The following is a 27818-nucleotide window of genomic DNA, read 5'->3' as shown; positions in this document are numbered from 1 at the left end:
GCTAGAATGGCGTTTGGCGATCTAGGGTTTCACATGGGAGTTGTGTAAATATTTCGTGCTCTCACAACTTGCTATTTGGGAATCTGGGGTTTCACTTGTGGGCTTTGTTGTGTAAATATTTTATTTTAAATATATATTTATTATAAAATGAGCTATGAAAATGTTAATGCTATTATTGCTGCAATTAAAACACTAAAACGTGACGATATAAAAATATGTGATGAATGAAATCCTGAAAGAATTATTTATGATTTTGAATCACTACAACAACGAAAATTTGAAGAAAGATAACACTACTAATGATATATTCATTAAGCTCATTCAATTTACTATATTCCAATCCTTGGCTACCATCAGAGATAAAGAAGTTGAAAAATTCATATGTCTCACGCATGATTGAAAAACTTAGATCAGAATTATCTCACGAATACGAAACAGAAAAGAATATTAATAATCGTAAAAGACAATTAAGAAACATCATGTCAGATCGTGAAAACGAAAACAGTGACAAAGTTAGTAATGATTATGAAAGTGAAATTGCTGTCAGTGACTGTAGTAACAACGTCACTAAAGGGGATTGTGAAAGTCAAAGTAGTGTCAATGAAATTTGAAAATGAATTGTGAAAATGAATACGTATCCTTGACTTTGTCAATGGATTTAGATTTTTTAAAATTCTGATCATGATATTTATTAAGATTACAATATTTATCCTTGACTTGGTCAAGGGATTCAGTCCTATGATTATTAATTTTAGTACTATATACCCATCAAATAATGAAATAGTCATGTAGTTATTATTTTTAGTTCTATATACCCTATGAAATTATGAAATCAGTGAAGAATACGATTTTTTTTCTAATAATAATATTTATTACGTAATTTTCTGTTTTCAGTACTATTGTCACTATTGCGAGTATCATTTAACAATTACGAGTACTATATACCCCATCAAATTATAAAATCTGAATGATTTTAACAATTACAAGTATCATTTACCTGAAATCTGGACAGGACTCAGTATAATTTTTTAAAAATATAATATATGTAATTGTTCCTCGACAAAGTCAAGGATTTTTATTATGTAATTTTTTTTAAATATTTTTTTCTTTTCGATGAGAGTTTTATTATTTTGAGTATTATTTACCACATCAATTTGATGAAAGTGTTTGATAATCTCATTTAATTTGGGTGATATACCCATCAGTTTGATGAAATTGTTTGATAATCTAAAAAATTACGAGTATCATAAACCCCATAAACCCCATCAAATTATAAAATCTGAACGAGAATCAATAACAAATAAATTCTGTTGTCATATATTTTATTTCCTCCGATTGAAAATTAATTGCGAACGAGAATCTCTATAATCTTTCATACAGATTCAGATGCAAATTTTCATTCCGTAAATCAAGCAAGTGTCAAGATTGGTCAGTAAGATTGAATTGTACCCTTGCTAATAACGGATTATTACATTGCAGATAAACAGGATTAATAGGTTCTTGCACAATCAAATATCCAGGATGTGCCTGAGGTGTAAATGTATCTAAAATATATCCTTGTTGAGCCTGGTTATATTTTTTATGGGCAACTTGATAACTATAGTCAGTTGCATCACATACAAGATTGATTGTGATTGTTGAAGTTATATTTACAATTCCTGGTGACATATGATGACATGCACCGTATGGACCATTGTTGTGTTTGAGAATATTTGATTGTTGGGTTATTTTTCTCCATGACTCGACCATTTTTGGAACATATTTATTGATAAGATTGTTGACTGATTTATTCAGCTCATCATTGGCAAATCCTGGTACTGTGAATGTTAATAATTGTTCTTCTGTGATTGTATATGCTTTCAGGAATAATTGTTTAATTGTTGAGACATGAGATATATGATCACCACAGTAAATTACATTTTCGATGACAGTTTTATTGGCAAGCTCAAGGTCGGATATAACCTGATTTAACACATTAACCCCTGGAGGTTTTTGTCATTTTCGCCTGAAATTCAAGTAGGAAACACATTTTGAACGCTATTTCTGAATACATCCTAATACATCAACTTCCATGCGATTTTATAGCAATGTAATGCCTAGTTGTGTTAGAAACATCGTTTTACATTGGCTATTTGGCTCGCGCATGAGCAGAATGGTAAAGTTGGATTTGTTGAGTTTTTTTGCTTAACGGGCCCATTATTTTCGTACCGAGACCACTCTTTATTCCAAATGCCCATCTCATCCTACTTGTTGCAAAGGTTCATTTGTTTGTTTGCAATACATACCGGTCTGGCTTAGATCTGAGATCAAAGAGATTAAAATCCGGACAAAAACATGGATTCTGACCACGGGCAAATTTTGGGTGGAAAAAGATCAGGTCCAAAAAATGAGGTTTTCCCCTCTGTATTTTGTAGTGCAACTAGAATACGCAGATTATTTAGTATCATTGTAGAGCTACATCTGTCTACCTTTCAGTAATACCACCCACTTTAGTGTATCTTAAATGACCTTGATGCTACAGAGTTCAGCAGTAGGCCACTAACTCATGCCACTTAAACTCGTCACTAGGGGCTTAATGTGTTAACTGTTATTTTGTTTTGATGATGTGCTGTTTATATTGTCACTGTAGTATTGTGTGACGATAAACAAATAAATTTTGCAGGGGATTGAGCATATGTTTATATTCTAACTTGATATCGCAGGAATATACTTAATTTTCTTGTTTGACGATTTCCTTCGCCCCTGCATAGTGAGTAAAACCAAATCATATCATAGGAAGCCTTGTGCCATCAGACACAGTGAAGTTAGATAACAGTCCATTGTTCTTCTTGTAAATACTCTGGAAGTTTAAAAAAAATTTTTTTTTATCTGCAATGAATTCAGCAAGTTTTGGTTCTAAATGTCCTTGATATTTTGGCCGAATTTCGGGCCATCCTAATACTGTTTGAACGGACTACTGTCTGAATGGACAATTGATACATATCTACAATGTAATCTAGGGAATTTATTTATATCGCAGCTGATAACGTTGATTCATGAACAGAGATAGCTATTTTTATTCCTTTCCTGTTATCGATTTGAATCCACGCTGAAATTCATCACTGATTTGTTCAATTTGATTAAAGCCTGTGGGAATACCAACAAGTTACCAATCTTGAGTTCCATCTGGTTTTATTTTATTTGCAAATACAAGTGAATGATTTGCTGGTAATCCACTGAATGATTTTGATCTGATATTTGACCAGCTGTAATATACTCGTAACTGTGCTAGCGCTATTTCTTTCGCTGCAATTGCAGTTGGAAACATAACACGAAAGTCAGGATTATTCGAACTTGTTGATATCATTGTGGTTTTAATGGAGTTGTATTAGTGACAATATGTTGCATTAATTCATTTGATTTGACATATTTATTGTTATTGTAATTTCTAAATCCTGTTTATTTGGATCTTTTGTAGTGCCTCCACTGTAAATTTTAATCATCTCTGCAAACTCAGTGTCTCAAATTGTTCCATTGCTAAGGCCTGAAGATATTAACAAAGACAATTTAAAATACGTTGTTGTTGCTGCATGTAGTTTTATTATATATTCATATAAATTTGTATTAGTGCATGTGAATATTTTCTTTACAATAATATTGACAATTCCAGCAATTGTTGTTGCAGCTGAAACACAAATCATTACAATTATTGGTGATGTCATTGTTATTGTTGATAGTAATGTGCCTGTTCCAGCCATAACAGTGGACGTAGTAAAAACAATTATATCAATAGCGATTATGCATCTATTGTATTTTATTAATACTTTAATTGTATATTGATCAATGATATTTTATAGTTTTGTTAGCCATTCACTTACATGACTATATCTATAATCTTGTGCAGCAACATCACGTTGAGTGTTGATCGGAAGGATTATTATTTAATTGGGTGGTAATTTAGCTACTAATTCAAGACACCAATAGTATATCAAGCTGAGGTTTTTTCTTCAGGTTCCACTACAAACGTTTTGTCATTTTGCTCCAACATCAATAACATAAATCCTAGAGATCCACCTGATAGAGTCATAAGTGGATAACGCCGTAAAATTGTAGTAGATATTGTAAATGTTGTAATGCCAAGTATTGAGAGCCTGTATAACCCGGTAACCTCAGCACGATGTTTGATAGATTTCTTAAGATGTGACCATAATGCTTGTCCAGATGCTACTGTATATACTACACTGTTGGTATTTTTTTTATGTCAACGAGTTTAATATCAATGACTGGTGGACTTCCAGAAAATGCATTAATGGATCTATTTACGTTTCTATGAAAACTCATAAACAATTGTGCATGATTAGAATAATCATTTCTCAATGAGGTCATTTCATTATTAACTGAAGCTGATGAGTTCATCATTGGTAGGATGTATTTCTTTGTTTCAGCGTCATTGTCTGATTCTGGTTATCCAAGATCAGTAATTCTATTATTAATCATATTGAAAGAACCAGTCATTGTATCACTGTATTTTTTTTTACTTGACCACGAATATTATGTAATATCGTTGACATAATAACACGGGGTTTCATTTTTCCATTACTATTAAATACAGCTATGCTATTTTCAGTTCCTCCATTAATTTTGGTGATAATATCTTTCAATGAAAGATTACTTGCTTTTAATTTTCCTTGCTTATCTCGAAATACAACCACTTCATTTGGACCTACATTTGCAAGATTTAATAATTCTGATATTTCGTCACTAGTATCTTTACATATATTTTCATGAGTTATTCTGTCAGTTTTTTTAATTTTGTTTTTAGAGGAAGATCTTCCATAAATGTCTACCACTATACTTTAAGATCTGTTTAAAATGATGTGTCTACTTGTATAATCGTGCATGACTTTATCAGGTGGTAATGATGATGACACAGCGTTAAGTGCAGCAATTACTTAATGGCCACATATTGGCACATCTGTTATTGTCTGTGTTCATAATGTTGAATACCAGACTGGTGTTTTTATTCTGTTTACATAATTTAAAAATTGTTTTGGTGATACAAACCTATACTAATTGAAATAATTCCATGTGGATCATTCATGTATGCAACCCAATGAGTACCACAACCGGAATGTTTATCAAGATTAATGATACCGGTTTCAGTATTGTTTGGTTGTTTTGGTAATTAGTCATGCATAAAAACATAAAAAAATTTGATATTTAATTTTGAAACGGCATCAATTAAATAAAAATTGGACATAGGAATGAAAAGCTTTGCATCTAGCAAATTGTTCCTGGAAGTCTTAAGCCCTTTCCATATGAATGAGGGGTTCCTGGTAGTCTTAGACCTCTTCCCTTTTTTTAAATTCCTTTTACCTGTGGCTTTCTTTAATGCCATTCCAGCAGCACCAAGTGCAGCTGCTTTTGCAGTGGCAGGTGTGGCTGCAGCTATTAATGCTGGTATAGCTGCAAGAAGTGGAAATATACACCCAACTTTAACAGTATATTTAATGGCACTCACAGAAAGATTGAGTTTGATGCCAGTCTTTGATTGTTTGGCTTCATTAAAGTACCTAAGTTGACCATCTGACAATGATAGTTTATTTGAACCATTTGTACTTTGTTCTTTTTTAGTGATATTTTTATTCCACACTTAGTTTTTGGTGCTGATTGTAGCTTTTTAGTTTGACCAGGAGTCAGACTGACACTAACATGATGATATATAATATCATGAGCGATTTAATTACATGGTTTTTACTGGGGCATCAGTGATTCTCATTTGTCAACCAAACCCTTCAAGTAACATCGCTTTATCTGAAAGTTTGACAGCAACTGCTCTATAACCAGTAACACCAGCTGGTAGTGCACTTATTGGAGCTCAAAAATGTACGTCAATGACTGACTGTCTAGACAAATCTAAATGTTCCATTGGGAAGTAGTATATCATATACAATGTCAAGAAATCCCACTGAGATATTTGCAAACCAGAATCAACATTCTGATCATGCCCCGTAAATATTATCAAATAATGATAAGCATGTGCATCATGATTATTTTCAAAATCATAATATTCAAATGCGGCAATGTTAATTACTTGGTTCGGGTCTTTGATAGCGGTAATACCTTTGGGCGTGAACTTATCTATGATTTTAATTCTACCTCTTGGCAGAGGTTGTGGTTCTTCAGGTTGTGGTAGAGTAGTTTGCTGGGTTGGTGATTGAGCTGCTTGAATACAGCCAGCAATATCAGCAGGCAATGTTTCAAGAGCTCTTTGAGTCACCTCAGCTGCTGTAACAATTTTCTTGATTGGTTCAACAGTTGGTTTAAACACTTGTTCTGCAAAACTTCAACCTGAGATTCTTGATGAGCTTGTAATTTTTGTTTGACAGAATCATGAACTGAAAGATATTTCTTAATTTCCTCTAATCACTCTCAGGCCAGTCTAGCTGTGCAGGATTCCATTTTTTTTTTGTACATTCACACATTATTATTTTATGTTATTAATGATTTAATTACTAACACATTTATAGCAAGAGGGAGGGTGCAGTCACTATTGAGTGTCCAAAAGGTAAACAAATTACACATACATGTTGAAAACAAATGACAAAGATAAAGTAACAAAATGAGCTAACCCAATTAGAGAAACTCTTGATAATTAGAGGCTTTCACTTTGACATTATTTACCTTATAATTTTCATTTTCGTAGGAAGCTTTTATTTTCATGAAAGGATGTGTCTGAAAAGTGGTCTGTTCACGCTCGCTGCTGCTTCTGGGATACTTTCAAAATTTTTATTCTGACAAGTTTATGAAAATATTGTCCCTTTAATGGGGTAAATACATAATTTGCTTGTGCATTTTACCTGTTGTGTTACCTGTTTACACCTGTATTTTAACAGTTATAATAGATATGCAACTTTTAGTGAATTAGTAATGCAATTCTATTCTTAACATTTAATTTGATAACTAATCAAGTCAGATCATCTTTAAAATTGGTAAAGTTATAACAATTCAAAATCTACAAGTCATTTTGCTTTACATTTCCAAAGTTGCTTAGTGTTTAGGGCCTACAGAGTCTCTTAGTGATGAAAGGGTTAAAAAATGAATTAATTTTTTTAATGAGCCTCTTATATTTCCATGGGTCCATGTATTTACCGCAAACCACCACAAACCACCCTTAAAATGCATAATAATGCTAATTTACAAGTGAAAATATAATAAGTTTTAAGTTAACAAAATGTGAAATTTATCATATAGGCCTGTTATGTGAATAAATTTTGAAATGAGACTTAATTTAACAGAGTCCGATTTGCAGCTGTAAATAGTATCTCTATGATTTTCAGTGATTTTTGTAACTAGCTACATTGTTGTAGCCTCATTGTCCACAAATTTGGGGTACTAATATTAGTACTATTTAGTAACTAGATGTGCATTTTTTCATAATTGTTATTATTTTTGTTTGGGACCCCAAGTGGCCAAGTGGTCTAAAGCGCTCACCGTTACGGATCACTGCCATCTCACCTCTGTCTGCGTGGGCTCGATTCTAGGAATCGGCCAATGTGGGTGTGTGAGAAAGCTTGCCAGTAGCTTCTTATGGGTTGGTGGTTCTTCCCGGTGGTTTTCCCGGTTTTCTTCCTCCACCATTATTACTGGCCGCCATGCATGGCCTATCATGTGCTGAAAAATGGTGTTAAACCCCACAACAACAACAATTATTTTTGTTCTCCCAAAATTTTGTTGCGCTGACGATTGCTAACTAAATCACTTTTGTGAAAAAAATGTTGATTGAATTAATATTAAAAGAGGTTATTTAAACAGTATTTCACAACATATATTATTTGCTGGGTTTTTTTTAACATGTTAATGTAAATTTTAAGAGTTTTCAAAATAAAGGCATGCCCTCTTCCCTTGAAATGTAGTCATGAAATTTAAATCATGTGGAAAAATTCATTCTATAAATAGCGTTTGAAATCGTGATATTGTTTGTCAAATGATCGATAGACTTCCTGAAATTACACCATATCAGTGACCCAATAGAAGCAATCTTGATTTTGAAACTTATCTTTAATTCAAATGATTTTTATTTCCATTTGCATTCTTGTCTAGCTGTATAGTACTGCAAAAAAAATTTCAAAGGGTACTAAATCCTTGTGTCTACCATTTCAGATCATCCATCCAGAAGTTGTATGTTATTTTTATTTGATGAAAAAACCAGAGAAGACAATATTTTAAGAAGGCAGATTTGCCATAACAAGTCTTTACATAAGATTAAAAACCTTTAAAAAAGTACACACACACACACACCCTACACAAAATAGTTATATGTCAGATTGGATCATAATGCAAAACTCACACAATTACACTGCCTTTCTTGTAAACTTGTAAACAAAATAAATGATGAATTATAATAAATGAATCATTATAAATGATTTAAGGAGGAGCTACAGCTATGCCGACACTCAGCTGAAAAGAAAAGAAATTAATAAAACATCTATTGTATACTTATAAATTCACCGTGTGTTTGTGTGTGTGATTTGGAGTTTTAATGTAGTGTTGTAGTTTATAGTGATGTCTAGCACTGAGGCATCATGTTGCAGACATGTAGCATGATGTACCACCCAGTCACATTATCTTGACACCAAGCCAACTAGTCCTAAAATTAACCTCTTAATACTGAGCGCCTAGTGAGAGAGCTGTTAGTACCATTTATATGTCTTTGATATGATTCAGCTGGGGTTCATTTCCGAGGATCTCCCCTCAAAGATGATAGAACTGTCTACGTTAACCAAGGCAGTGTCACCAAAATTGTATCTATGACTGTTCTCTTCAGATTCCATCACATCAGCTTTTCTTTGGAGTTGGAATTTAATGTTTTCTTATTGTTTTTTGTTTGTTTTTTGTGGGTTTTTTGCACCCAAGACACATTTGGGAAGGATATCTCCACAGATCTGGTCAGGGCAGGTTCTTCATCTGTACAGAATGATACATGCTTGTTTTGTCTTATTTCGACACTTCTGATGTTGATCTCATGTTTGGCTGCAGTTTGAGATATTAATGTTCTGTATTGTCTCATAACTTGCATCTTTGTGTAAAAGCATGGGCCAGAAAAATTGGATATTCATTGGTGTGTTTCATTATGATACTCTGGTTTCTGTAAACAATTGTTTGTTCCATGTTTTTTTTCTCCTAATTATGTAAGCTTGTTATTTGGTTGTCGGTATATAACATGACTGATGGCCTTTTTTTCTACCTTGTAATATCCACTTTTCAAATGTTTGTTTCACACACATACCAGTTATCTCTAACATGTCATCGGTAATATTTTCTGTGTAAGTGCTTTGGTTTCGCTATTTTCTTTATCATTCTTCTCAATATGTTTGCTCCTTGCTTGTTGGAAGTTCCATGGTCTGTTTAAAGAGTTGTTTCATTTTAATTCATAATAAAGTTTCCAAGATTTTTTAGTAGAGCTGCAGTCTATCTGATATTTTACCCATCATTTTGGGATTTGTTCTCACTTTACGGCTGATGAGATACATTGGTTGAAAAAACACTATCTAACTGTTGAGAATAAACTACTACCCGATAACCCATGTCTGTTACTGACACTGGAAACTGGTGTAAAATATGCACATGTTCAGATTCACTTGATATTTTCAGATTTATTTGAGTGCATCTGAGTAACATGAACTATTTTATTGTGTGTGTATATATATATATATATATATATATATATATATATATATATATATATATTAACTCCTCCACCAACATTTTATGATATAAAATTGCCTTAATATATATATAGAAAAATGTCTTGCGGTTGGTATATGTGGTGGTTTGCAATATATACATGGACCATATTTTCCCATAGCATTTATTTTTGCTTCATTAGCAAAAAATCCATTTGTTCATCAACAGGGTCACTGGTTTTCTTCCCTGTTATCATCAGTATTGATAGCGAGAAGTGTCTTCTAATTAATAATAACTGTTCTTTAATTCTTGTTCTTTATTGTACAGTTGATATGGAGGGCAATGCCTGTGTCCAGACAAGCATTGATATGCCAGCAGCTCTTGGGGTAATAGACACTGCCTATTTGAGTGCCAATCCTATTCAGGTTGGAGATACACAGACCAGAACAACATGCCGAATCACACTGTTGGGGACTGAAGGCAAGAAACTGAAAATTTACTTAAAAGAGATGATCTGGAAAGAATGTGGGGTTTTCCTGAGAATATATGATGGGGATCGATTTTTCCTGCGTCCAAAGGTAATGTTAAATAGTACTGTTTCCATACAGGTTATATTATTGTTAATGAAAATTTCATAGATGCAATACATGGCTTCAATTTACAATAACAGCTATATGAATAAATATCTTAATGGTCACCATCAGAGTTTCCATTAACAGACACCTAACATAAAATATATTCCCAACTTCTCCAGAATGTCCAGAATTATGCCACCAGATGGCCTGTTCACAGACCTCCCTTTCTTTTATTTGTATGTGCAGTAAAACTTGCAAATCTCTTCCATTCCTGCTAATTTAAAATGCAACGCATCTCTGCCACTAGTCAATTAATTGCATCTTTTAGTTGATTTATAAGGGAATTATAACTAAGTCTGTTACACCATTAACTCAATAACTTGTGCCATGATAGCTCAAGAACCAGCTTATAATGCTGAGTTGGGCATGGATCCACTTTTTAAAGACCAGAAAATACCCCCCAAGATTAGTCCCTATTTGTGGAGCATATAATAACAATAACAGAAAATTACAATCAAAACTGGTCAATGAAAGCTTGATTTGTCTCTCATTTTATGACCAAAATGGTGGTTATTACCCATAAATTTGAATGAAATTATCAGTTCTAATATGTCTTCAGGCTTTATATTCGGTTACATTGTCTTTGCAAACAACATTCTCAGTACACTGTCAGTAATAATATTCTATGACATTAATGCAAATGTCACCAATGCCCACCACCACCGTAATAAATAAATAAATGCCAATTAATAAGTTTGTCACATGAGATATGTTCTATCTTTAATTGAATTTCAGTGTAATCATCTTAAATGTAGTATACCTTCTTACATTCGAAAATGAAAAATGTCAATCTGTCATCACATTATGTCTGCTAGCTTTTCTGTGAAAACCTAATTAAGTGCCGACCGTGGTTTGATTTCCAACTTGCAGAAGTAGTTTTTGTATCGTTACACTCAGTTAAATGAATACAAGCTTTGTGTTGTGTTAATTATTTCCTTTGTATTAGATCAGATAAAGAAAAGATAAAAGGTATTTGTGTAAGAGTTAGCGATCAGTCATGTCAGCTCATCTCATTTCAACTGATCAGTAAAACCTTTGTAACTATAATACATATTATTACGTAAGTACATTTAATTTGTCCTGTGTTATTGAACATAACAGTGATAATTAAGCATGACTTTATAATGTAGCTATAATGGAAAACAGACTTACGTCCAAAAGGGACATACAAAATAAAACCATATTACATTTTATGTATGGTACATACTCATTTGGGCATTGATTGCTTTAACATTCCATGTACACAGGATTAAAAATTGACCCTGCCTAGTTTCACTTGCATCTGTCATAATAGCAGGTTGGATTTGGGTGGAAATATAAGATATTGTATTGTTACAATATAATGGTGGTAGAACATTTAGTGTTATCCTTGCTCATCCTTCCATCTGTCAGTCCATCATTCCATCATGCCTTGGTTAAGTTTTCAGTAAAGATCAGTGTTCAAGTAAAGTGGCAGTAAAAGGAAAAAACTTTAAAAACACTTTAAATTCAGATTAATTGTTTTAGAAAGATATTTTTTATTACATTTGCTTGTGGTCATGAAAAGACCATGATTGTCAATATCTCAATTTTTGTTCACCCACTTGATCTTGTTTAATGGACTACATGTATATTACCCCAACTCTGCATGATGTCAGTATTCTTGGTACTTTTATTCAAAAGTTAAAAATCTGGTACCTTGCACTTAACAAAGACCACTGTTTACATTTCTGATTGCAGTGGTCCTTCACCTGTGACCAGGGGATAGCAGGAGGTCTGTACTTCACAACTGACAGTAAAGTGACCATAAGCCTAGAGAAACCATCATCAGACAACAAATTGTACCAGTTCTCACTTGTCGTGGCTAGAGAAGATGGTCAGTACACAGGAAATTCACTATGTTTTGTTGGGTACCAGTTTTGATTGATTTTGTGGGTGGTTTTAAAAATATATTTATTTTGACCAAACCAACATCTCTTCAGTTGCTGAGACAACAAAATTCCATCTCAGATCCATACGTTTAAATATCACATACATTGTATAAAAATTGCATGGATATGCAAAGTAAGCTTGTATGAAAATTGCATGGATATGTGAAGTAAGCTTGTATGAAAATTGCATGGATATTCGAAGTAAGCTTCTATGAAAATTGCATGGATATGTGAAGTAAGCTTGTATGAAAATTGCATGGATATGCAGAGTAAACTTGTATAAAAATTGCATGGATATGCAAAGTAAGCTTGTATGAAAATTGCATGGATATGTGAAGTAAGCTTGTATGAAAATTGCATGGATATTCGAAGTAAGCTTGTATGAAAATTGCATGGATATGCAAAGTAAACTTGTATGAAAATTGCATGGATATTCAAAGTAAGCTTGTATGAAAATTACAGGGATATCAGGCTGGTCATGCTAAATTTGCAGAAGTTCATTAACACAGATTTTATTGCACTCTGATCAGAAGAACTTACAGGATGGTATGGTGTCAGATGTCTGTTGTATGTCCTTCCATCAGCAAAAGACTTCTCCAAAACTGCTAGGAAGATTGCCATGAAACTTTACAAACATATTTATTCCATGGTCTGATTGGTCCTTGATCAGTATGGTGCCAGACAGCCAGTATGGCCATCACAATGACCAGCTTGAAAATCTTGCTGTTGCTACTCCTGAATGGGTGGTGATATCAACATGGGGTTCTCACTGAAAGGCTTCTTATTATGTTCAAGGCATCTGAGTAATTGATTTCATCATTCCTTAGAGGACTTGTTTCACTTTGTCCAAGACATCTGAGCAATTGATTTTGCTCAATTTTGCCAGTGCTGTGCTGAGAAAATAGTATTTTCTTTCCAAAGCGCATGAATTTAAGTCCCACAAGAAATATACGAGTTCACAGTAATTGTATATAAATTTGTGACTGATATGACTAGCAGTAAATGTAAAATGAAATGGAATGATACTTTTTTAATAATAGGACCATATCACAGAAAGCATATTTACGAGTTTACCAGACCATATGACAATGCATATTGACCAGTTTACCAGACTATATCTGTGCAGTGTTGTTTCATTATTGTTTTGAGTCACATAAAGGTAGGCAATAGGAAGGTTTTCAGAATATGTTGTATTAGACTTGATATTTTTTCTCTGCATGACTTTATGCAGGACCAGATATTGGCGGGTCTGTGGGACAAGCTTCAGGAGGGACAGTGGATACTGGGCTTTCCATTGGAGCACAAGCAGGTATTGGGATTGGAGTAATGTTTGCCTTGCTGATAGCTATTGGACTTGTTGTCTTTTGTGTAATCATTTGGAGGAGACGTCGTGAGGACAAAAAGAGTGCACACTCTATGTCTACATCATATGCTACCCGTAAGTTTTCTTTCATATTCTTTTCAGCTCATATGGCTGTAAAGCTAAGTGAGATGATGGTATCAAACACACTTCATCCACATAGATTTTTACATACCAGCCATTATAATTTCGATATAATCATTACCTTTTTCTTAACCTAATTACATCTTATACTTGCCTATTTATGAATTACACATTTTGGGCATAATAAAATGAAACAAAGAAATAAAGTTTGCGTTTTTATTATCTATTTAATTCCACACTTAATATAAATTTGAGAATGTTCTAGAAAAGAAGACTGCTGTGTAAGGCTAGATATACTTGTCCATCATAGACCTACATGTACTTTTCTTACTTTCTATTTATAATAGCTGTATACGACACATCTCCAAGAAAATAGATCAGTTTCTTCAATTTGAAGATTTTAAGTGACACTGGCTTTACCAATGTGACTCATGGATGTTATATGACAAATATTTGAGGAGGGGGATCTTATGAAACTTCAAAACATGTTGGATTAGAAAAAAGACAAATCAATACTGCTTTATATTTTTAAAATGAAGAATATGACAGTGATAGAATGCAGTACTAAGACTGAGAACATTATGCTGTGAAAGGATGGATTTAGCCAATACATTGAAATCAATTTTGTGAATAAGATAATTATTTATACTGTATTTGAATGACCAATGAATCTGACCCATACTCTTGCACGTAAAGTATAACAGTGAATTTAACAGAATGATGTGCATCAAGTTTAACATCTGATATTATGTAATGATATCATTCCGACATGAAACTAATCAAACTGAAATTTATAATCAAACAAAAACCAACATATATTAAGGAAAATGTAAAAAGATATCTTTGAAATATGTATCTATAACCATGAATAATTCATGTTTAGAAAGTATTCACAAATATAAACAATGTATATTTGTATCACCAAAATATCAAAGTGTAGGATTTATACACAAATATGAACATTGTCATCTTCTGTCATGAAGGTATAATAATATAGCATTTATACATAAATATGAACAATGTAAGCCTCTGTCACCAACATTTCAAAATATAGGATTTATACACAAATATGAATAATGTATGAATCTGTCACCAGGGTATCAAAATATAGGATTTATACGCAAATATGAACAATGTATGCTTCTATCACGAAGGTATCAAAATATAGGATTTATACACAAATATGAACAATGTATGCTTCCATCCCCAAGGTATGAAAGTATAGGATTTATTCACAAATATGAACAATGTGTGTGTGTGATTTGGATTTTTAACATTGCTTTAAACTGTTTCAGTCATATCGCTACAGTGTCTGCATTGTGGCAGTTTATAGTGATGTCTAGCACTGGGGCATCATGCCACAGACATGTATCATCATGTCTCACCCAGTCACATTTTCCTGACACCAGGTTGACTATTCCTAACACTAACCTCTTAATGCATGAGTGCCTAGTCATGCAACTATCAGTACCATATTTATAAGTCTTTCGTATGACTCTGCTGGGGTTCAAACCTGCAACCTCCCCCATCCGAGGCAGACACTCTAACCACTATGCCACTGGAGCCGTATGAACAATGTGTGCTTCTATCACCAAGAGTGATCAAAGTATATAATTTGTACACAAATAAGTGTAATAATATATGTTTAATTCACAAGTAGGATTTATGCATTATAATATTGATTCTCATGCATATAGTGATACTGAATTATTTTTTTAACTCTTATAGTGATATTGAACAATATTTATTAAAGTTGGTTTAATATATTTTCTTTTTTCTTCAGTTGACAAATGGTTAAAAAATTTTGTTTCCTGGTCCATATTTAAATCAGAAAGAGTCAGGTTTCACTCTTAGTTCACTGTGATCCATTTATTGTATGGGTCTAAATATGATGTGAATTTATAGAAGGTCCTCACTTGCCTTTAAGTGCAACACTAGCCTTCCTAAACTGCTTTACATACACGTTGATTCCGTGGTCCAGTGCAACTTCCTTGGTGCAGGTCAGTTAAGCAGTTTTTAAAGCCACACCCTATGATGTAAATATGCAGATAAAACCAGGTTGTAGGCTGTAGCCTGCATGGGCCTGGTTTGGTTTATCCTAAATGAAAATGGTGCTGCTTGGGCTTATTGAAAATCCTGTTGCCACTAATACTCCTGAATCGATGGTCTAATCACAGTGGTATTTTAAAACATCATATAATGTCTAGTTGACCCTGAATGAAAATGGTGCATCTCACACATTCAATATGGCCACCATAGTGTCCATCCTTTTAAATCTTGCCACTACTTTTTCAGAAAGAATCGTCAAAATAACATGGCATTTTACTTAAATACTTACAGTATATAGTTGGGTCTAAATGAAAATGGTGCCAATCTGACTTCTGATACGGCTGCCACAATGACCATCCGGAAAACATTAGTATCACTGCTCCTTAATGGCTTTCAAAACTACATTGTGCTTTCACCAGTAGACTTCTTATGATTATCTAATTAGTCCTATGGAAATGGTACAAATCTTACATCCAATAAGGCCACCATGGCAGCTATGTCACGATATCTTATTGTTACTCCTTCAAAATGGAATGACATCTCTGTACCTTCCAGGTTAACTGCTCTATCTAGGGTTTTGAATGTAGACTTTTTATGATACATAATTGGTACTAAATGAAAACCAATTGTCCATCCAATATGGCTGACCTGATGCTGTTATGAAACTCTTACTGTCACTATTGTACCTGAAAGAATGGTCATATTGGCATGAGGTTTAAATGAGGTTTTAAATGAAAATGGTCTGAGATCCACTATATCCACAGCATCTCATTTGAAAATCTTGTTATTGCTAATGGTTTCAACAGTCCTTAGTTAAAAGGAAGAAATGGTCTTATCTTGAATTCCCAGAAAATATTTGCCCTATTAGAGCACTTACAGAGACTAATGGTGTTTGTCTGCCACAAATGTCAAGGTGAACCCACCACCCCTTGCTTTAAGTTCAAAAGTTAGTTGATTCATGATTATTTTGTTGCAGAGTATCAGATAATCAGCAAATAAATATAATCTTTAGTTTGCACAATACAATTAATCTCAGTGGGACCACTGGCTAACAGTATTTCACTTGCTGTAAGCTGTGCCAGTACTTAATGGATGGCCCTATGTTTTATCTGGACCCTTGGCTAATTTTGTAACTGGAATCTGACAGCTGTTTGGCCAGATTTCAGTTTTATGGGGCTTATTTTAACATAAATGAAACAGTCATTTTTCTAAACTAGTCATTGATTTGTTCTAGTGTACACATTGTCATTTTTCTAAACTAGTCATTGATTTGTTCTAGTGTACACATTGTCATTTTTCTAAACTAGTCATTGATTTGTTCTAGTGTACACATTGTCATTTTTCTAAACTTGTCATTGACGTTGTCTTCTACATGTTGTTTAATTTTTCTGATGTAATTGATGTCAGTTTGTGTTTTTAAAGGAGTTGCTTTAAAATAATTTATGTAATTTGTTTCAGTTGCTGCAACCACTAAGACTTCAGGAACTGGTAGTATTCATAGTGTGGTGCGAGAAGCACATACTAAAGAGTTGGAAAATAAATCCTTCAGTTATCCATCATATCGTAACTCTTCATCTGTTACTGAGCGAGGTTACAAGTCCTCAGTTATTGAAAACCCAGGCTATAGCAGTAATGATAAACTTGATAAAGATTTTAAGGAAAAGAGAAGTGAAGCACACCAGCCTATTATAAAATCAGGGAATATGCAAAATTCTGTGAGAGCAAAATCTGTACAAATTGATTATTCTGACACAGCTAAGAACGTAGGCATTTCAGGTCACCAGAACAGTGAGCTAAAACAGCAAGACTTGGGTCAATCTCAGGTGGAAAGATTGCCATCAACCAGTAAACAACAAGCAGAAAAAATGAGAACTGATTACCATGGTGGTAGCATGGGAAAGTCATCCAGAAGAGTAGAGCTTACAAAAGAAAATCTCAGAGAATCTTTACGACAGGAGAAGTATAGAAAAGAAATGGAGAAAGGGAGATCTGTCGAACATCAGAGGGAGTCACGTAAGATTTCAAGATCTGAGAGTGGTAGAAGGTCACAAAAAGGGTCAAGGTCACAAAGTTACTCCCCTTCCAGGAATGGTTATAGCAGGGACAGTTATGACTCGCGCGATTCAAGAGACAGGTATAGTAAAAGCCATGATCAGCACTTCGCCATCATAAGACGGAGTCCTTCATCGAGATCAAACCAGAAGAGGAGTTTTAGCCAACCTTCAAGTCACAGACAAAATCAACGCTATTCCAGTGGTGGTGATAATAGAGATGATGACCATGATAGTCATGCTTCTTATCATGGCAGACATACAGATGGAGGACAAGGTTCAACACATAGTCGATCAAGGAAAAATAGCTTATCTGGTCATAGGCGTAGATAGTATTTCTGTCCAGCAATTTTGTGTAATGTATAGAGCTTTTTTTAAAACTATTATTCTTATTGTATTTCCACAGGCAGATCCAAACATTGCTGATATTATGTTCAAAGATATGCACTGAATAGAATAGAAAATCTAATTTATTCATACCTTTCAGGGGTGTATGCAAAATTGTATTTACATAAACAGAAGTTAAAAGGAATAAAGCTGGGTTATACTAAATATCAATCAAATTGAGTACTGTTTGGCACTTTAACAGATGCTTCCCCTGCCATATTTGTTATTTTCATTGCATGGTGTTTGCTTGTGGCAGCATCTGCAATTTCAGATGTTACATGTTCATAAAAATGTGAAAGCATAAAGATCTACCATAGTTTTCACCTTCAGATATTTTCTCTGATCACATTAACTTTAGGAATAAAAGCCCTATTTCCTCCCATTCCCAGCCCTCTCAAAGAAGTGGTTAGAGCGTCCACCTCAGATGCGGGAGGTCATGGGTTCAATTCCCAGTTGAGTCGTACCAAAGACTTACAGAAATGGTACTAACAGCTGCCTAGCTTGGCGCTTAGCATTAAGATGTTAGTGTTAGGTCTGGTTGGCCTGGTGTCAGGATGATGTGACTGGGTGGGACATCATGCTACATGTCTGCAGCATGATGTCCCAGTGCTAGACCACTATAAACTGCCACACTGCAGACATCATAGTGATATAACTGAATTTTTTTAACACTATGTTAAAAATCCAAGTCACACACACACACACTCTCTCTCTCTCAAAGATGAAAATTAAACAAAGAGCAATAACTCTTGCCCATTACCCACTCTTGCCACCTACAGGTGGTGCCAGTTTTAAGTTTTTGCTAATGAACTGACAACAGTGTTCATTTAGCCTCCCATAGTCCACTGGAATTTTTTGCATCCTTCATTCCATCCATTGAGGATTTAGTTCAGATATTGATGCTTGGATTATTCTGTGGGTGGTATACATTAGTTTCTAAGTTTTGACCATAATTGTGTAAAATGTTTCAAGTATTGGCTGCCTAAATTACATTCCAGGTGTCCGGATCTTCATCCATACTATCTAGTGACTGTATGGCTTCCTTTACATATTGTCCGATGCCTCATCCACTTGAGCCATGGAATGTTAATATTACCAATAATCTTATTGAAGATCCTTCCATCCACTTAATATTGCAATTACTCTGGCAGTATGGCCATCTACAGTTGCTGCCTGTACACATTTCACCTGTAATGGCTGTTTTGGATTTTGACAAATTGTCCATACCAATTCAATGACTATATCGTGAATGGTACTTTGACAGTCTTTGAAACAGTGGCCAAATATTGCTTTGCCTCCAGGGATGTATTTTATGGATATCGATCTTGATCCCAATCTGGACAACTAGTGATTAGCCTGATAATGGTTCATGCTCCTATCCCATAGTGCAGACTAAGTATTGCTTTAAAGTGGAGTTTCTAGAGTGTTGAAAAACTCAGAATGTTTGCCATCCTCCCAGCATGCAGTATCAAGGCCTCAGTTGTTTTTGATGAAGAAGAAGTCAACTCTTCCTTTCATCTTCTCCAAAGTCAGGAAGAATCTTGGAAGTTGCAGAGAATCTATCTGTCAAGATCAGTGACCTTAGCAATTCTAAAGCCTTCATTGTTTTCTGATAGTCAGGAGGGTTTGTTGCCCTTTGCCCTACCCATCAATGACCTTTCTTAATAGAATTATACAGAAGTTGAGGGGCAAGTAGTGCAAAATGACTCAGATTGCCCCTGTCCTCTGGGACAAATCTTGAGTCATTGATCTTCTCTCGATCTAGTGATAATCTACCCAAGAAGATCCCAGCCAAACCAAATCTTCTTAAACAGCCTTGGATCCACAAGTTCCATCCATGCCCAGACTGTCTTCTTAGACACACTTTGCTCTTATCCTAAGAGCCTTGCAGCAGAAATAATTAACCTTGCATTCATGGAAGGAATTGCTTGAGCTTGAAGGCCCTCCACTTTAAAGGTTTATGAAGGGAAGTGGCATATATTATGGATTTGTACAGTGTCATAAACATGTTACTATAAGTGCCTCTGTCTGACAAATAGGTGATCTTTCTCTTTGGTTTTTTGAGGTGACAGAGTTTGGATTACTATTCAGTCATATTGGTAGAAATGATCTTGGTCATAACAACGACCTCTCTGATTTAATGTCCAACTGTAACTTGCATAGGCCAAAATCAGTCATATTATGTTTCATGATCGTGTTAGCTTCATCATGCAGAGTCAGTGAATTACTCTTTGTTGACCCAGCCTACCTTCAGTTTATATTAGATGATTCAGCAGTCCTTATGATGCAACACAATTTTGGCACCATGAACTGGTTGCTATCAATGAGCAATCAAAAATCCTGTATTGACACAACCCATAAGGCTTTCAAACAGGACCGTATACATGTGCTTAAACCTCAAACTTTATTTGAAATGGATTGAGCCAGTTTGTAGGGCTTAAAGACACCTCTTTCTCCAAGTTAAACCCTTGAAGCCCTCTTATCATAGTTGAAGTGGGTAATATGCATGGCATACTCTGACATGAAAATCTATGCTCTTGAGATAAGATTGTGTTAGCCTTCATGTATAACATTCCCTCCATCTGTTGTCTATTCTACTAATTTTAGTGTGATGGTGAACATATTGAAAGGAAGAATCAAATTTTTCAGTGAATCATGTGAAGTGTGAGGTGTTATTTGTTATCATAACTTTAACAATTGTTTAATCATATAGCTATGATGTCTGCAGTGTGGTAGTTTATTGTGATGTCTAGCACTGGGGGCATCATGCTGCAGACATGTAGGATCATCTCTTACCCAGTCACATTATCCTGTCACCAGTCCGACTGGTTCTAATACTAACCTATTAATGCTGAGCACTTAATGAGGTAACTGCTACTACCATATTTACAAGTCTTTGGTATGAATCATCCGGGGTTTAAACCTGCGACCTACTGCATCCTAGGCTGATGGTCTAACCACTTAGGCCTCTGGAGTAGTCTTCATTGAATTATTTTTTTCCAAGAGTACTTGCCAAATCACATTATTTTAAATCATTAACATATGGAGATTATTGTCGTTTCCACCTGAAATGCAGGAGTAGGAAACATTTTTGGTTGTTATTTCTGAATACATTCAAATGCTTCCAAGAAACATTTGCTTAGTTGGATGCCTTTTGGATTGGCTATTTTGCTTGTACATGTACAGAAGGGTAAAAATTGGACTTCTTTTTATTGTTATTTTACTTGGTTTTGTTGTGTTCTTATTGGTCCCATTACTTTAATGTCTTGACCACGTTTTACTCCAAATCTCAAACTTATCCTACATTTGCAAAGTTGGTTCACCTCTCCATGTACAGCTCAGACCAGTCTGCTGTAGATCTTGCCTGACAAAGTCTAAAATCCAGACTACAGAATCCAACAACCATTAATTTTTGGCCTAAAAAATGAAAAATTACTTTTTCCCCACTGTGTCTTGTAATGAGAGTAGAAAGTCTAGTGAATGACGTTGATGGTACAGAGCTTGGAAGTAGGATACAACAACCTCATGACATGTAAACAAGGTCCAGACCCTCTCTTTCTCCACGCAGTATGAGCATCCCATTGCATGATGTTCGACTCAGATTAAAAATAGTACCATAGACCCTGAGTGGCTGAGTGGTCAAAAGCATTCACAGTCACTGCCATCTCTCCTGTCTACGTTTGGTCAAGTCTAGAGTCCAGCTAATGTGGTTCTGTGAGAAAACTTGCCAGTAGCTTCTCGTGGGTTGGTGGTTCTTTCCCGGGTTTACCCGGATTCTTCCGCCACCATTTCTACTGGCCACAATGTATAGCCTATCTTGTGTTGAAAAATGGCATTAAACCCTACTACAGCAACAACAACAAAACTAGTAACATCTATAGGTTGCAAGGGAAGGTAATGGGCAAGAGTTATTTCTCTTCATTCATTCAATATAGACAGAAAAACATTTTAATTTTTGGGAGGGCTGGATTCAGGAAGTAGAAACGTTTTTATTGCTAATATTAATGTGATTAGCTAAGATTTTTAGCAGAAACCTAATTTACTGACAAATTTATTCTTGCTTGCTGGTTGTACTAGATGAACTGGAATGGTTCTGACACACACACACATATGAACACAAAGTATACTCTATAACTTACCACAGGTGGACTGCTCCAGTGGCCTACAGGTTAGAGTATCTGCCTCGGATGCAAGAGGACACAGGTTTTCGCAAAAAACAAAATATAAAGGTATAAAGACTTACTGATGATTCAAACATGTGCCAATATATTTTCAGAAACTTGTCATGCTTTTCATACTTTAAGAACTTAAGATAAAAGGAAGGATTGTGTCAACTTTAACCCTAACCCAATAGCTTATGATAAAAGGAAGGATTGTGTCAACTATAACCCTAACCAAATAACTTAAGATAAAAGGGAGGATTGTGTCAACTATAACCCTAACTCAATAACTTAAGAGGAAGGATTGTGTCAACTATAACCCTAACCCAATAACTTAAGATAAAAGGAAGGATTGTGTCAACTATAACCCTAACTCAGTAACTTAAGATAAAAGGAAGGATTGTGTCAACTATAACCCTAACCCAGTAACTTAAGATAAAAGGAAGGATTGTGTCAACTATAACCCTAACTCAGTAACTTAAGATAAAAGGAAGGATTGTGTCAACTATAACCCTAACTCAGTAACTTAAGATAAAAGGAAGGATTGTGTCAACTATAACCCTAACTCAGTAACTTAAGATAAAAGGAAGGATTGTGTCAACTATAACCCTAACTCAGTAACTTAAGATTAAAGGAAAGATTGTGTCAGCTGTAACTCTAACCCAGTAACTTAAGATAAAAGGAAGGATTGCATTAGGGGTAGAGAGGATAGGTAATATGAATGTAGGCAGTTGTTTTCAAGAATAAAGAATATAATTGCTATACAAACAACTCATTTAGGAAAAAGTGTCATTTTAAGAAATCTCTGAAATGATCAATATCATTTTATCAACATTTTATTAATTTCTAATTGTCTTTATATTTTGTATATGTTTATCATTTCTTTCTTTCTTTCAAAAATGGAAAGATAGTTACCTATAACTGAGATCTGTAAAGTAATCTATTAAATCTTCAAGCCATTTGTAATTTAGTTCCCTTTCTTGATAAAAAAATTGGGTTTATATCTAATATGCCTTCGATTTTTGATGGCCATATCGTCCAGTAGTTGTTGCTGAGATGCCAGGAATCATTGTTTGTCATGTAATGTTAAAACTGTATGGCCCCCAAAAGGTTGATATTAAATTAGTACGCAGCCATGCAGCCCCAAAAAGTTCATACAAAATTAGTAGTTGTGTATTTTTTAAAAATATATCTATATGTATATATATATGGTTTCTTCATTATAATTAACAAGTTTACCACACATGAATTTTATTTTTCATATATCGTAATTCACTTTGTAATGTACAGTATATCATTATGACATTATTTAGGTATCCATAGGTCCATTAAATTTTTTATATTTGTGTATTCGTTTTTAGTCCTGATTATACTTTTGCTAAATTGTCTCATATTGCCATTACTGTAAAAATATTATATCATCCATGGAATATGTACATGCATGCACAGTAAGATATTAAATAATTGTCTTTGTCAGTCATTATCATTGTTAGAGTATCTACCAGTACATTCATGATAGCCTTTTGTTATGATTCTATGGTCTTAAACTAAGTAAACGTTAAAGTGGAAAACAACAAGTCTTGTCAAATTTAAAAAGCAAAACAACTAATTTCCCTGAAATGCAAAGTGAAATGTTAAAGAGAACTTATGCTATGGTGAATGAAATCCTAAATAGTTCTTAAGTTTTATCTCAGATCCCAAAGTATTGAGTATTCTAAATGAGTTCCAGTGGTGTTCCCAAAATAAGTCCAGTCTATTGAACTGATGTGCCAATAATCTTAATGTATCAGAATGATTTAATCTGAAATGTCTTTAAATGAATACAGTAATTTCAAAACAGCTGTTAAATTTTAAAGTCAGAGCACTTTGTAATTCCAATGAAATCTTGAAATAAATCATTTCGACTGAATTGAACACATTTATTTAATTCTGCTTAGACTGATGGTTGTGCTAATACAAATGTTCTGTAAGTCATCCCGTATATAAAAAATTAAGATGTAATATAGAAATGAATGAGAGTTAAATATTCATTCTAGATCAATCTAATTTTGTCAGCTATGTCAGATACTTGAGCAGCTAGCCAATCAGAAAATAGGTTAGCCTGTGTTTTTGAAGAAAACCAATGATTTAAACCCTAATTAAATCATGTTCAGATCTATCCTGTAACTATGTAATGTGTTTACCAAATTGACCTCATCATGACATACAAACCTACAACATTAAAGAAAATTAGTATTTCATATTTAGTTGCTAAATAATCCTTACAGCTATAATCATGAAAATTAACACACAGTATCGATATACATAGCAATATTGCAATTATTATCGTCAAAATATCTACATTTATGATAGTCAGTTGTAATTATTGTCAGAGTATCTACCATTATGTTGGTCATTGTCAGTCACTATTATTGTCAGTGCCATTATGTACATGATGGCCATTGTCAGTCACTGTTATTGTCAGAGTGCCATTATGTACATGATGGCCATTGTCATTATTATTGTCAGTGCCATTATGTACATGATGGTCATTATTAGTCATTATTATTGTCAGTGCCATTATGTACATGATGGTCATTATTAGTCATTATTATTGTCAGTGCCATTATGTACATGATGGCCATTGTCAGTCATTATTATTGTCAGTGCCATTATGTACATGATGGCCATTGTCAGTCATTATTATTGTCAGAGTATTTACAGTTAAATTGATGGTAGTCATAATAGCTATATGATCAACATTTGCATGCTGCAGCCATGGCTTACTTGAACATACTAACATTTGTCACACATTGTATTTGTCCCTCTTTATTTTCCTTAATTCATGCTGCTTATGATTAATTGTGCCCAGGAGATTATTATTTGTTTTCTTCATGTGAAATGGGGTAGGAGACATAGTTTTCTTGCTACTTCTGATTGCATCCAAACATGTCTTTTTAAAGCCACATGCCTTAATACCTAAAATAAAGCCTTTGTGGATGCCTAAATACCTAAAAGAATGTCATTGTGGATGCTTAAATACCTAAAAGAAAGTCTTTGTATATGCCTGATTACCTAAAAGAAAGTCTTTGTGGATGCCTAAATATCTAAAAGAAGCCCCTTTGGATGTCTAAATACCTTAAAGAAGCCCCTTTCGATGCCTAAATACCTAAAAGAAGCCCTTTTTGGATGCTTAAATAACCAAAATGCTTGCACTTGGGGTAAGTAAGAAGACTATTGGTTTTAGGGCCAAAGGTCAAAGTTCTACATCACAGACCTGATCCAGATTTTGTGAATGTTTTGCATGTAAGGCAAGGAAAAAGTCTGTTGATTTGGGGTCAGCAGCTGAATGGTTAAGGTCACTAAGACTGCAAGAATAGCAATGGTTTTTGTGCAAAATTTCATTTGTCTACATAGACAATTATTAAATATGCACCAGGCTTAAAATGTAGTTCTTGGCAGTCTTGTCACAATCTTTTTCAAAATTTATATTTTTAATTCAAAGAATTGACATTTGAGAGTTTTGTGCATTGTTATAATAATAAATCATTTCCTAAAGATGCAACATGGTACATGGCTTATGCAGGCTGTTTGTTGCAGTAGACTATCATATCCAGGCATTTTTAAGGTGTTCTTTCCTTAAATAATTTATACATTTTATGTATGGTATGATTTTTTTAAAGCATGAATGGGACAGTTTTCAGGAAGGAACATTTGCTTTTAATTATTTTATTTATACAGAAGATTCTGCAGTATGTAAAAATATGATGCTAACATTATTTGTTTCCTAAATGCTAAGTAATTTTCAGTGTGTATTTAAAGGTTACAAAATCATCAGGGCCTCAAGTGGCTGAGTGGTCTAAAGCACTCACAGTTTTGGATTACTGCCATCTCACCTCTGTCTGCGTGGGTTTAAGTCTCGGGCTTGGCCAATGTGTGTGTGTGAGAAAGTTTGACAGTAGCTTCAGTGGGTCGGTGGTTCTTTCCAGGGTTTTCCTGGGTTCTTCCTCCACCATTTATATGGGCTGCCATGTTTAGCATGTAAAGAATCAATGCTAGATAAAAACTTGACATATGTGAATCATGTATACATTTATAAACACTTGTCTACATCTATAAGTCATGTATACATATATATTATCAGCCTAATTTTTAGTTATACTTACCAGTGGCCTAAGTTTCTTATATGTTACAAATGCTTAAGACAAATTTGGAACTTTTAGATAAGTGTACTGTGTACTATCAAGGAAGACTGTATTTGAAGGCTTGCTTGATATAAAATGATTATGTATAATTCATTACCATCATGTAACTTGTGAAATATAAACCCAAAAGATAATAATAATGTTTCCCAGTTTGTCTTCTACTGGTGCATGATACAAATTTTCGACTTGAATTTGTATAAACACCATATTGGTGGCTTCTTCTTATATTGGTAGGATATATTTTTCTGTCAAGTTTATAAAATTGATATTGATAGAATATATTTTTCTGTCAAGTTTATAAAATTGATATTGATAGAATATATTTTTCTGTCAAGTTTATAAAATTGATATTGATAGAATATATTTTTCTGTCAAGTTTATAAAATTGATATTGATAGAATATATTTTTCTGTCAAGTTTATAAAATTGATATTGATAGAATATATTTTTCTGTCAAGTTTATAAAATTGATATGTGGATATGTTATGCAATATATGTAAGCAATTTTAAAGAATCAATGCGTCAATACTGAAATGCTTGCTCTATGTTATTTTGCTGAACAGTGCTATGTATATGTTAAAAGGGCTACTTTGTAAATCAAATTGAACAATATTCTACTTCTGTGTTGTGATAAAATTTCAGATTTATTACCATTTTATTTTTATATTTATACACTTTTACATGATATATAATAAATCTGGTGAGTTTTCAGGAATATGTATTATAATTGTATTGCTCTTGAAAATAAATGTACTAGATGTTATAGTTTATATCATTTATGTTACTTTTTCTGATCAAGATAATAAGTATGACTCTTGGAACTAACATTTTAGATAAGACCAGTACAGCATATTAGATGGTCTTTAATGGATGTTTGTCCATTATGTTAACAACGGTTTCTTAGCACTCTAAAGGCCAAACTGATCTGAATTGGATCCAGCTTGGAATACAGTTTATGTCAATAAAATATTGGACTAGTTTCATAATTATGTCATGAAGATATCCTATGGGTTTAATATAAATAAGATGTATGCATACAAATGAGGTTATCTTGCATGTGATTGGCAGAATTTCTTGCTATTAGGGAGAGTTTATTTGATCTAAGTTTAGTAAATCTTGGTAAACAGGCTTTTAACTTCTCATTTATGACTTGTTATTTAATCTATTCTCATTTATAACTTGTTATTTAATCTGTTCTCATTTATGACTTGTTATTTAATCTGTTGACAAGATTCTTATCCTTTAAGTTATTTCTGATCTAATTTTAATCAGACGTGAAAAAAAGATAAAAATCATTAAGATGTTGGAAGAGTTGAATTAAAGGTTGAGATT

General features: G+C 33.8%; 1 protein-coding gene across 1 annotated transcript in view; it reads left to right on the top strand.

The window, feature by feature from the left end:
* LOC149789065 (uncharacterized) overlaps window positions 1-27256 on the top strand; it is a 63282-nt gene extending 36026 nt beyond the window's left edge. Inside the window, exons 3-6 of the mRNA XM_089975248.1 lie at window positions 9994-10244; window positions 12021-12156; window positions 13443-13649; window positions 17163-27256. Of these exons, the coding sequence (XP_089831374.1) occupies window positions 9994-10244; window positions 12021-12156; window positions 13443-13649; window positions 17163-18088 (1520 nt within the window). The 3' untranslated portion in view covers window positions 18089-27256. The remainder of the gene's footprint in view (window positions 1-9993; window positions 10245-12020; window positions 12157-13442; window positions 13650-17162) is intronic.
* The last annotated feature ends 562 nt before the right edge of the window (window positions 27257-27818 follow it).

Source organism: Sinohyriopsis cumingii, chromosome 11 (genome assembly GCF_028554795.1).
Source record: "Sinohyriopsis cumingii isolate HCF-2022 chromosome 11, ASM2855479v2, whole genome shotgun sequence".
Taxonomy (NCBI): Eukaryota; Metazoa; Mollusca; class Bivalvia; order Unionida; family Unionidae; genus Sinohyriopsis; species Sinohyriopsis cumingii.
The sequence above is the reverse complement of the archived record's forward strand: the minus strand, read 5'-3'. Positions and strand labels throughout refer to the sequence as shown.